Raw genomic sequence first — 12,888 nt, forward strand, 5'->3', positions numbered from 1 at the left:
TGACTCGATTGCTGGGGATGTCGAGGGCCTGACAAGGAGCAGTGGTTCCCAACATGCTCTGGATCACTGGGTGCAGGCCACTGTGGGGGGTCACCTTCTGAGAGGGGAGCAAGCAAGCTGTGACTGCTGATCCTGGAGCTCTGCTTGCCACACCGTGCTGGTCCAGTACAGTCCATGTAAGTTATCTCCTTCCCAGCACCATTGTCCTCCATGATTGCTTTGTAAGCTTGAGACAGTAAATGATAAGGGTCTGCATGAATGCTTTTTTGAAGGTGAGGGCTCAAGAAATGCTAATTTTCCTTCATTTTTAACAGAAAGTTAACTGTGTGTGTGTGTGTGTGTGTGTGTGTGTGTGTATAGTGTATGTTTGTTTGCTTAAGGTTGAGTCTTATATAACCCAGATTGGCCTAAAACTCGCCCTGTAACAGGGGATATCCTTGAACTCCTGATCCTCCTGCCTCTATCCAGTGTGCTGGTATCACGTGCTGGCCGACCACGTCCCGTTAATAAAGTGCCGAGGGTCAGACCCAGGCCTCTGTGCACACTTGGCACTCTCCTAAACGTGCTACATCCCCAGAGCTAACCTGTACCTTCTGGTTCTTAGTGCTCGTTGTTCTTATGAGAGTACCATGGCAGCACTTGCTTTGACAGCAAAAATAAACAGCTCAGTCATGGAGGCTTAACTGTGACCTGTCCTGTCTGAAAACACCTAGTGACCTAGAGAGGAGGTCTGTTGGGAATCCATGGAAGGTATAGGGGCTTGCGTAGCGGTCAGTAAACAGACATCTGCTGTATCCGTGGCTCTAGCCTGAGGAACTTACATTTAACTTGGGAAGATACTCAAGAAAAACAAAATTTTAGTGAACAGAGAGATAGCTCTGTGGTTGAGGGTGCGTATTGCTCTGGCTGAGGACCCAGTCCTAGCTCTTAGAATTGGCAGATCACAACCTCCTGTAACTACAGCTCCAGGGGACCTAAAACCATCTTCTGAAATCATCTTCTGGACTCCAAGGGCATCTGAGTTTACATGCACGCTCGCATGTATGCAAGCACGTACACAGTCACAACTTAAAATTATAAATAAAGGAAAAATAAAGTTAGAAACGTAAAACGCAAAGGCAGGAGACAACAAAGGACCGCTAGGTTTGCTGGTGCAGTGGTTAATCTCGGCTGGAGATACTTGACAAGCACTCTGGAGAGAGGTGTCTCTGTTCTGGCTAGCTTCTTTGTGCAGGGGAGGAGGTGGGCTTGGGACGGTCCATTTGAGCAGAAGGGTGAAAGAAAGCATGAGAGGCTGGAAGGGAACAGCCAAGTAAATGTGTAACTTGTTTGGGGAAAGTGAGCCTTGATGGGCAGAAGAGGGCGAGGTTCATGCCCAGGTGTCCAGAATTAGCTGCAGAAGTTCCCTAAGCATTTCCAGCTTCTGTTCTGTACATACGAGTGTAAACTGCTAGTTCCCACCTGGAAGGGCTGTCTGGAGCAGGGAATGGTTGGATATCTGCAAAGTAGCCAGAGCAGAGCACAGCATTTATGTACAATTGCAGCCTGTGTGCAGAGCAGTCAAGGTAGAGGGAGACTTTGGTCAGTGTGGGGAATCTTAACTTCTGGAGACTGTTTGAGTGCTCCTCATTGACCACGCCCACTAGACTAATGCCTGACTTCCTGGTTGAAGAGTGTGAGATCACCTCTGCCTCTAAGCATCTCTCTGTCTCTCAGCACTTCCTCTCACACAGACTACAGCTCTGTGACTGCACTTACAGCTCTGTTGTTCAGGCAGAGCAAGGGGAAGATGTGTAAAAAACATACAGACAGATCCCCAAAGCAGGGTGAAATTTACCCAGTGAAAAACCAAGTCATTGGAACCTCCAGTCTATGCTGAAAAGAGAATGTCCATACTTGTATGTGTAATCCCAGAGGGTGAGCAGGCATCGTTCTAGAAAAAATAGAGAGGAGACAATAGTTTATAGGTTTGTGTGATACTCATGGTAACTGTAAATAAATTAAACCTTCATTAATGGGGAGATCACGGATGTTCTAACCCACCCGTGACCCCAGGGTGGAAGAGAATTAGTGAACCTCATTCCAGTGGTGGAGGTTTTAGGAATCTGAATTTTTATGTTGTTTTTAATCTTATCACATATGGTTTGCAACTGTGGACAGGATGTGTCTGGGCTATAAGATCTCAAGGCCTACTGTCTGTGACCTACTTCCTTTAGTGAGGCTCAGCTTTTTAAAACTTCTACAACTCTCCAAATCCGCACCACCGGCTAGAAACCAAGTGCTTATACGGAACACTGTGCATTCAAAGCACAACCCAGTCTTTTTAGACGGCAGCTATTAATACCTTGTCCCGTGTGTAGTTGGCAACGAGCGTCTCCTATTCTGGAGGATTCTCCCCCATTCTGCTGCCTGCTTCCTTCGCTGTTCAGAGCGCCTTTGGTTTTATGCAGTTCTACTTGTCAGGTCTCAGAATTGCTTCTGCTCTGTTGGAGTCTCTTTACAGGGAGTCTGTGTCTAAGCCTCTGTCTTGAGATATTTTGTCTGAATTCTTCCCTAACAGTTTCAGAGTTCCAAGTCTTACACTGAAGTCTTTGACCCATTTTGAAAGTGTGTGTGTGTGTGTGTGTGTGTGTGTGTGAAAGATATGGATCCAGTTTGATTGTTGTACCAGCACCATGTGCTGAACAAGTTGTCTTTTTTTTCTAATCTATGTGCCTAATACCTTTGTCAAAGGCTCAGTAGGTTTATTTTTGGATCCTCTATTCTATCCGATGGATTCACACATCTGTTTTGTGTCTGTACCTTGCTGTTTCTGTTTGAGGCCAGGCACTACTGTGACTCCGGGGGTGCCCTTTCTGTTCAGAATTGTGTTTGCTATTCTGGGTTTTTTTTTTTTTTTTTTTTTTTTTTTTTTTTTTTTTTTTTTTTTTTTTTTGTGCTTCCTTGTGAACTCCTGAGTTCTTTTTCTGCTTCTGTGAAGGGTGACATTGGAATTTCAGTAGAAGCACACGGTAGATTGCTTTTCTTGATAAAGCCATTTCACATTGTTAATTCTACCAGTCCACGAGCGTGGGAGGTCTTTTTATCTTCTTGTATGGTTTCTAGTTCCTTCTAATGGTGTCTTTCCATTTTCATTACAGAGGTTTGCTACCTTCTTTGTTAGGGTTATTCCTGGGACTCTTTAGAATGTATTGTGAACAGAACTTTATTTCTGGGTTCTAAGAAAGCTTGTTATTGGTATATAGAAAAGCTACTGACTTCATTATACCAGTGATGTATCCTTCTACTATGATGAACGTGTTTATCACTTTGAAGAATTTTTCTGTTCATTTTTTAAAAATATTTATTTATTTTATATAAGTGAGTACACTGTCACTGTCTTCAGACACACCAGAAGAGGGCATTAGATCCCATTAAGGATGGTTGTGAGCCACCATGTGGTTACTGAGAATTGAATTCAGAGCCTCTGGAAGTGCTCTTAACCTCTGAACCATCTCTTTAGTCCCCTTTTGTTCATTTTTAAGGGTCCTTGAAGCAGAGGACGATGTCCTGTGTCCTTCTATTAATGAACAGGTAAACAAAAGATACATCTATGAAATGTATAGATTTCATAGTTTCTCAGCCGCACAACAGAATGAAATACTGATTATGCTACAGTCCAGACAACATGGAGAACATGATGCTGAGTGAAAAAAGCCCACCTCCAACAACAGGTGATATGCCTTATCCATCAGATGTTCAGAGCAAACAGGTCATTGATTTCCTAGGGTTAAGAGAATGAAAAGATTGAAGGCAACGGCTAAAAGGAGAATGATTTCTTTTTGAAATGGTGCAAATGTTCTAAAAATGACTATGTTGACTATACACCGTGATTATACTGAAAGACTGACTTCTGAGAAAAAGGCAATGTGTGGAAATTCTAATCCTGTAGCGATGGTGCCAAACATGATTATATGTTATTGAGAATTCGAGCTTGGTTGTGGACCTAAACACTCTTCAAAGAGGAAGGAACTTCTGGCAAGAGAAAAGGGGCAAAGAAAGGAAAGATACCTAGTATCCATAGAGTGGGGTAAGACTTTGAACAGCCATAGGCAGGATCTACAGAGGAACACACAAACTCCCGGAACATGGGACTCTTCCTCAAAGCATTGTAGAAACTGCTGCATCTTTACATAACCTATCACCTGGAGGCTTTAGCAGTAAATATTAGGACAGAGGTGCCTGACAGCAGATGCTGGGGCAATGCTGCTAAGAAATGAGCCCGGATTTGCTCATTCACCAGGTCAGAAAATGTCTTCTGTGCCTCAGTTTCTCCACCTATAAATTAACTGCTCAGTATAGTACCCACTAACCCTTCAAGTCTACCAAGCACTTGAAATGTTAGTCTAAGAAGCAGGAAACAACTTGTCTTGGACCATCCTGCAGCCAAAGACAGGGGATGGCAGTCACAATTCATGGACGAGAGCCAAGCTAAATTCTCGAAGCATGTAGGCAAGGGCTGGCTGAATAGAACCTGGGAATCTACCTTCAGAGTGTCCCACAGCTTCCAAATCTCTCCAAAACACAAAGGCTGTCTCATGTGCACAGAGGTAAAGTGCCCAAGACTGAAGAGAGGACACCAAGCAGGCTCAATCTTATGTCTCTGACTCAAATATCTCATTTTCCATCCTGGCATATAATTCAGTTCTCTTAAACTTCTATCTTGTTTATCTAAAAAGGAATTTATTCTTGCCTTGGGTCCATGAATTCCTGTCTCTTTGGAGCATGTTTGGAGCATGCTAAGTAGTCTCCAGTGATCGGGTTCAGCTAGGCTAGTGGGACACTCATGTGCTGTATACCAGTCATCCCTGCTAGAGAAATGGTTGGTGTACCTCTCGCAGAGGCAGCTGTGGCTTATTCCTCAGGCTTGGAACTGAAGTTCCTTAGCCCATGATCCCTCAGCCTGTGCCACAGATCAACTTGCCCAACCTCCAGCATCAGGAGAGTGTCTCCCCCAAAGCCAACCCATTCCTCTCTTCAGTAACACAAGTGTGCCAATCTATGTGAATAACACAAGTGTACCGATCTTTGTCGGCAACACAAGTGTATACAAGTGTGCCAATCCATGTTGATAACACACGTGTGTCAATCTTTGTTGCTTCGCTGAAAACTTGACTTGTGTGTTGTTTGCAAGCTGCCAGGTCCTGAAGGATTGGTTCATCTCCCCCAGAGAACTGACTAGCCACCTAGAAACCGTGTGCTTGGCCAGCTTCGGGGCTTAGTGCAGTGCATTCCTAGGCTCATAAATAGCTGGATCCAGGGACCATAGATTCAAAGTAATACAAGACAAAAGAAGCTCAGTAAATTACACACATTTTTTTTATCATTGCAATTTATTTTTTACTCCAGATAAACTTCCATTTTGTGTGTTTCCACTTCTATTTTAAACTTCCATGTGTTTAGTGGACAAACAAGCACCTGACATTGAGGGGAATTATAATGAACATATACTTTATTAATACGTATGTTTAAATGTTTGGTGTGGCCTTTTAATTCATACAAATAAACATGGTCTTTAATTTCATAGTTTTGAAATACAAATCTATCATTTTCTTGAAGCAACAATTATCCTGATTGTTACTGGATGTTACATAAATTGTAGTCAAATAGATGGAGTTCCTACCACCCAACAATCAAGGTATAAATAAAGTGGAAGCTACAAGGGTCCCCCACAAAGAACTATGTACCACATTACGGTACCACAAAGACACATCCAGAGAAAAATCCAGTGGATGCTCTGAGACTCAGTTATTTTTATCCTGTATGATAATTCCATTTTTAAGAAGGGTCAATGACTAGTGGTCTCACTGCAGGGCAGGTGCTTTAATTGTCTTTTTGCCTTCACACTTATAAAACTATCAGAAAACATAAATATTAGTTCTTGAGACTGACTAACAAAATTCTTTTAAGTCTTATCTTTGTCCTTTCTTGGAACCTTCCCATATACACCGGAAGGGAGAAAAAAAGAAGTCAAGAAAGAGATTAAAAGCAAACAAAACATCAACAGCAACAACACAAGGAAAATGGTTTGTTTGGGTTCCATTCACCAGGCCTTTCTCAGGCATTGTGCTTCATAGAAAGCAAGCTTAAGGCTCTTTTAAGGGTTCACTTTCACCAAAAAGTGGTTGAATCAAATTCACATTCACCTAAGCTTTTATGGTATGAGGTTTTGTTTTTTTGTTTGTTTGTTTGCTTTTGTCTTTATCTTTATACAAATACTAATTTCTCAGCACAAAACTAGACTCACTGTACTGGTTAGGACTTTTGCAAAGTACACGACGTAGGCATGTTGCTGTAAGTGTCATATGGTGACTCAGAGGGACAGTGTGGGTCATCTCCTGAATAGGCTCAACTTTAATCAACTGAAGTTCTCCATCACTCTTCACAAACATCTTAAATACAGGTAAATATGTAAACACTGTGCTCTTGGATCAGGCGTGTCAAAGCATACTGCTTTCGTGGAAATGGACCCACGGGAATTAAAACCACCCGCCGGAGTTGGCGCTCTCTGGCTGAGGCGGGAATACCACGTTACACATCTGAGAGTTCTCTCGATGGAGCGGGAGTTCACATCCGGGCACTAGGCTCTCTTTCCTTCCTCGGGAGACATAGCCCTTACCCGTGGATAGCCTTTCATACTTTGTCTCAAATTGCCTGTATAGGAAGAAGAGGAAGGGCAGAGTCACACACAGTTAAGCCACCCACGCTGGTCCCTGCTTCTGCCCTGCTCCAGAAGCACTGTCGGGAGAGGAGTTGTAGGTACTGTTCTTGACAGCGTTCTGTTCTGAAAAGGACTGAAATCCTGGGATGCTGTTAAGTCGTACAGGCCTTGCTATCTCTCACTTCCAGGGTAGTCTCCTTCAAAAGCACTGAGTTCAACAGGGTTTAAGCAGAATGTTGAGAGGGAAATATACCTAGTCCTAGCAAAATGGTAAAGCAGTCTAGCAAGCCATGTGGTCGGACATGTGATCACTGCATGTATTTATGGGAATTTATTCCAGGCAAAAACCTAAGTTAATATCAATGAACACCAAAAGTTCTGAACATAAGCTACTATTGTTTGTTCCAGGAAGATATAAATCCCTGGTATTGTAATTAAATAATTGATGTATTTTTAAAATATGAGTCATGAAATGCCAGTAGAATAAGGTGCTCAACTTTGGCCTGATTATCACAAAAGGTGATGCCAATTGTGATTTGCTAGCTCACGTGTGCAAGTTATCGCTTACAGTTAGATACTGTTCATAGAAACCTTCATAACTACTATGGGGTGTTGGGCGTTACGTAGGCTCAAATCATACTTGCTGTAGGTCTGCTGCAAAGAAAGGCAGCTCCACCCCAGGATGTGAGAGTTCAGCCCAGAGTGGAAGAGGAGCTGTGTAGACAGGCAATTGTGTAGTAGGGTTTTGAGGACCTCGGCTTTCTCATACTCTTAAAAAAAACTTAGAACGCCAAATTCTCAAGACCAAGCTCAAATTTAAACAAGGTCAAGTTGCCGTTGTACAGATAACTGTGGATCTCTTGGGCTATGGGAAATGGGTGAGCAGATGCATTCTATCCAGGAAGCGATTGAAAAGATGCCAGGTAGCAAAGGCACATGGCTTTTTGGCTTTTTGGTTTTTTGTTTTTGTCTTTTCTGAAACTAGGTGGTAACTCCTAGAGTAAACTGAGTCCCCCCACCCCTTTTTTTTTTCTTAAAAAGTTTTCTCTAGATTAAATATGACTCAGTTCCATATCAAACAAATGGATCCTTGGTATCTTAGAAGCCTATCATTCTCTTCTTTAAGGATAACTTGCGCTTATATGGTTTCCACTGTCCTCTTTTAAGTCTCACAACTGAAAGTTGAGGAGTCAGTACAAGCTCTTGGTGAGGCAGGGGAGGCTCTGGGACTTGTGCGAGCATTCATCTTACCTGAGTGGAGCGTCGGTCCTGTCCATCTGCATACAGACCAAGAATGGGTACTGTGAGAACTGTACCGTGGAGATGAACTCCAGGCCAGCCTCTGTCTCTGCTCTGCTTTCCAGGCCAGCTTTCACGAAAGAGGAGTCCACTGTGACGTCGCTGGTTATTACCACAGCCACCCTGTAATTTTACCAAGCATCTCTTATTGTCACATCAAACTCGGCGGGAGGACTATCAGAACTTCAGCAAATCTCCATTCATGGCACCATGAGGAAATACTTAAGAATTGAGACGTGACCTTGGTGCACATAAAGCCTTGTTGAAACCAGGGCACCATGGTTGCTCTTTCTCTGGGCTTCTCTTGCCTTGAATTCTTGACATGGGAGCTAAGTGTATATCACATATAAGCTTTTGGAATGTGTGTCCTAAAATCCAAGGTGAATCATGCCTGTAACCTAGTCCTTTCTCAGTCCCAGAAACACCCACATTTTCTTAGAAAGAAGTATGAGCACATGGAGAAAACACCTGGCATCTATGGTAATTTTGTTGTTAACTATTGCCTTGGTTTGCTATTTCAGTTCCAGTTCATCACTTTCTCCCAGAGTTTGCTAGATGCATGTATGTGTTTGCCGAGATACATGAAAGTGCTTTGTGACAATGGGCCATTCTGTGGTGGGAGATATAGAAACAGATAGGACGGGTTTAGCAGTGGTCACTTGGAGGACCAAAGATAGGATGGATGACTAGGGGATATAACTTGCTTGACAATGAAGAAGTTAACAAAAAAAAAAAAATCTAGTAGCAGCTTGGCTTTCTTTAAGCAACTGTAACCTCCAGCTAAATGGTGGGAAACTGTGATCATGAGGAGATCAGATTTGCCCATGCTTTTCTTTATTTTATAAAGAGGAATGCTCATTTTTGTCTGGAAAAGTATAAAAGTACTTTTTGCTGCTGTTGTTCTTGGTTTCAGACAGGCCACAGGTTGTTTGGGGTGTGTAAAGGTAGCCTTTAGTCCTTTGCCCGATCGTCCGCTGCCTTACACTCAAGCAAATGTTTAAGGTATATTATTTAAGAGAACGAGCAAATGAGTTGGAAGACGGAGAAGTTACAACACAGACACTGGGAGAAGGGAGGGGTGAGGGGTAACGAGCTCAGCAAGCAAAGCATACCTGTGTGAAAGTGTGTTTATGTACAATGGGTGCACACACTGAACTTTTCACCTGGTTGAAAATGAGATCATCATTCTATTATAACCCACTAGAATTAGCAAAGGAGGAGAGATTAGTGCTCATAACAGAGAAAAGCTTAAACTTTCATGTTTTATGTTGTAATATTAATATGAGATCTTGGGGATAAACAAGGATGGAAAGGCTCTGGTTTGACAGCAGTGTGTTTGTGCATCAGTTTGACAAGGCTAGCTCTATCGCAACACGAGTTAGAGTCATTTGAGAAGAGGGACTCTCAATGGAGAAAATCCCTCCATAAAATCAGGCTGCAGGCATGCCTGTAGGGCATTTTTAAAATTAGCAATTGATGTGGGTTAGCTCATTGGATCATTGCAGGTGGTGCCACCCAAGCTCGTGTTCCTGGGTGCTAGGGGGAAAAAAAGCAGGCTGAGCAAGCCAGTGAGCAGCACCTCTCAGTGCTCTCTGTATCCATTCCTGCTCTGAGTTCTTCCCCAACTTCCCTGGAGGCTGAACTATGAGCTGAAAGATACAATAAGCCCTTAGAAACCCAACTAAGACAACTGTCAACTGCTGAAGTGAAATATGAAGGGAGGATGTCTTCAAAAGCAGGAAAAGCCTCGGTGCTCATCTCCGTACTCCTTATCTCAGTGCTCCTCACCTCAGGGCTCCTCACCTCAGTGACCCTCACCTCAGTGGTCCTCACCTCAGTGCTCCTCACCTCAGTGCTCCTCACCTCAGTGGTCCTCACCTCAGTGGTCCTCACCTCAGTGACCCTTACCTCAGTGCTCCTCACCTCAGTGCTCCTCACCTCAGTGCTCCTCACCTCAGTGCTCCTCACCTCAGTGCTCCTCACCTCAGTGACCCTCACCTCAGTGGTCCTCACCTTAGTGACCCTCACGTCAGTGACCCTCACCTCAGTGCTCCTCACCTCAGTGGTCCTCACCTCAGTGGTCCTCACCTCAGTGGTCCTCACCTCAGTGACCCTCACCTCAGTGCTCCTCACCTCAGTGCTCCTCACATCAATGCTCCTCACCTCAGTGCTCCTCACCTCAGTGCTCCTCACCTCAGTGACCCTCACCTCAGTGCTCCTCACCTCAGTGCTCCTCACATCAATGCTCCTCACCTCAGTGCTCCTCACCTCAGTGCTCCTCACCTTAGTGACCCTCACGTCAGTGACCCTCACCTCAGTGCTCACACTGACCTGTTTCTAAGATGCAAATGTAGCAAATTCGCACAGTTGATTCTGGTCCATGGCTTATAAACATTGCAAACAGAAAGCACAGATTTGGAACAGTCTGAAGGTTAAACAGCAACCAAGACATATTCCTGCTTCGTTGTTGTTGTTGTTGCTGCACTATGCTTACCGATTTTTCACTCGGGTTTTAGACTCTCGATACCACAGACTGAATTCCATTGAACCAGAAATATCAATAGCCAGACCACCCTGGATCTCCATGTTGGCCTTTAGTCCAGATTGCAGCTGAATATCCTAGAAACAAAATAGACAGTAGAAGCACAAATTAGTTAGCATATCTGTCAGAGAGAAACACAGGGCTTCCTGATACACAGTCCTCTGCTGGAGACTTTGTAAATGTGTTTGTTTCTGTGCAAGTCCGGGACCCCTCACCTACTAAGCTAGTATGCTGTCATCAAACTATACCCTCCAGTGAAGAAGAAACATAGTATCCTAATCTTGGTCACCAAAAGAAGGCATTGCTGATTTGCTAAATAAGTCAATTAAAATGCTAGAGGAATGGAGCATCAATTGAGAAGGCTCTTTTTCTTCAATTGTTGGTAGGGGCCATTCCTTTTCAATGTGTGGCTTTAGGCAGGGAGTCAGCACTATCTGGGAACAGTTTCAAAATGCAATTTCTGATTTAGAAACACTGAGGGCGGGGCCCAGCAATCTGCTTCTACTATGCCTTCATGTGATTCTGACACAATTAAATTTGAGAACCACTGGACCAAGAGGATGAAGGTCTTTCCATCAGAAACCTAGCATGACTTTTTGGAAACATGAAGATTGGACAAAATCATCTGTTCAAGTCCTGAAGCACTTTGCTAATTGTATGCGGAGGCAAACACAGACAACTGCATCTTCTGGCAAACAAACAAACAGAAAAGGCAGGATGAAAATTTCCAGAGAAGTATTCAAGCTCCAGGAACTGCCTAGGTCAAGCTAGAAAAGGAAAGGAAGGCAATTCAACCAGGCTTCTGCATGCCACTGTTTGACATTTGAAATGACAACCAAACACTGGTCAAGCCAAGCACAAACCCCACTGCGTTTCCCAAAGGCACAGTGCCTCTCCTGGATGGTTTTCCTGTTGTCCTAAACACACCACTTAGTGATATTCGCCTACATTTAGACTTTGACTCTCACGTTTTCCATGTACATTAGGTGGGGAGATGCTGAAAAGGTTGCGTGTGAGACTGAAATCCAAAGGTCTGGGGCAGCACTAAACGTAACAGTGACTCTGGAAACACAGCTCTGTACCCTTCATTCTGGTAGTCCTCCGAAGATGTTAAGAGTTCCTGGCAGCTAAGAGCATGACTGGCTTCTCTGTGTAGCTGTCATAAGCTGACCGAAAGAGCCATGCATTCGCCAGGTACAGATGCCATGACTGTGCTGTTCTCTCTAAATTTGAAACAAACAAGAGACCCGAGCCTGGCAGGAAACCTCAGAGGACTGGTTTATACCGAAGTGGACTAAGAAAGTTTGACCTTGATATTAAAATGCTTTCATTCTGAAGGTCACCCCTCAGAAGAGCAGCAGGTGCCCAGTGCCAGGACTGGGTCACATGACTCAACATCCCTAAAGATGCTTAAAGATATACTTACTCTAGAATAAAACTGTGGTTGCCATTGGATACAGGGGATATGTCATGCTTCATAACTAATGTAAAAAAAAAACAAAAACAAAAACAAAAACAACCTCTCCTGTAAAAAGCCACAACAGCCATGCCCAAATGTGTACTTAAACCTATGAAAAACAGGGGAGACATTAGAGGTTGGCTGCACCCCACATCCAAGTATCTCCTAATGTGCCCTGCCTCAGAAATACTCCTTTTTCTTGCATAATCTTTTGTTTGCTTGATTTGAAACACATAGCCTTGTTAATCCACCTAGTCCAGCAGGATCCTAATGTGTAGATCTTGACCTTCCCACTGACCATACATCATCTGGATGTCAACGTATCCAAGCCACAAGACAACTCACAATGAACTCTACTAGATCCACTATAAGGACAAACCACCATCCACTTAAGAGGACAAACCAACCTGCCCACACCCACTACTTCGCCTCTGTGGAGGGGACTAAACTATATGGTGCCCTGGTTCTAGTTCTGTAAGGAAATGAAATAAGTGGGACCAACAGAGGCTGAGCCCCACTATGTCCAAAGCCTTACACATGATAGGTCGTTTAAACATGCTGATCTGCATTGGAGGTGTTCTTCACTGATAGGAAAACTATGGCGCATCGGGTGCACTTAGAGCCAGAACTGCCCACCCTGTGTCTAAGGCTGGGGCTTTTCAGCTGCTCGTCACAGCTGTCACATTGGCCACAGTTCTTTGTCTCACAGCCTGCAAGTACATTCTGAGGAATATTGCAAAGACAGACGTAAACTTTAAGTCCTCAGTGGGCCCAGAATACACATTGTCTTAATGTTGTGTCAGTGGACTTCATGAAGAGGGTGCTAGAACTTTGTGCTTGTGATTGGCGTGATCTCCTTGCTCTTTAACTGTGACCTGAAAACTGTTT

General features: G+C 43.8%; 1 protein-coding gene across 1 annotated transcript in view; it reads right to left on the bottom strand.

Moving 5' to 3' along the window:
• Positions 1-5,433: 5,433 nt before the first annotated feature.
• MTTP (microsomal triglyceride transfer protein) overlaps positions 5,434-12,888 on the bottom strand; it is a gene marked incomplete at its 5' end in the record, with an annotated part of 40,002 nt that continues 32,547 nt past the window's right edge. The window contains 3 exons of the mRNA XM_080916044.1: positions 5,434-6,693; positions 7,952-8,122; positions 10,494-10,618. Coding sequence (XP_080772170.1) covers positions 6,519-6,693; positions 7,952-8,122; positions 10,494-10,618 — 471 coding nt within the window. The 3' untranslated portion in view covers positions 5,434-6,518. The remainder of the gene's footprint in view (positions 6,694-7,951; positions 8,123-10,493; positions 10,619-12,888) is intronic.

The sequence above is a fragment of the Micromys minutus genome, assembly GCF_963924665.1.
Source record: "Micromys minutus genome assembly, chromosome: 4".
Lineage (NCBI taxonomy): Eukaryota > Metazoa > Chordata > Mammalia > Rodentia > Muridae > Micromys > Micromys minutus.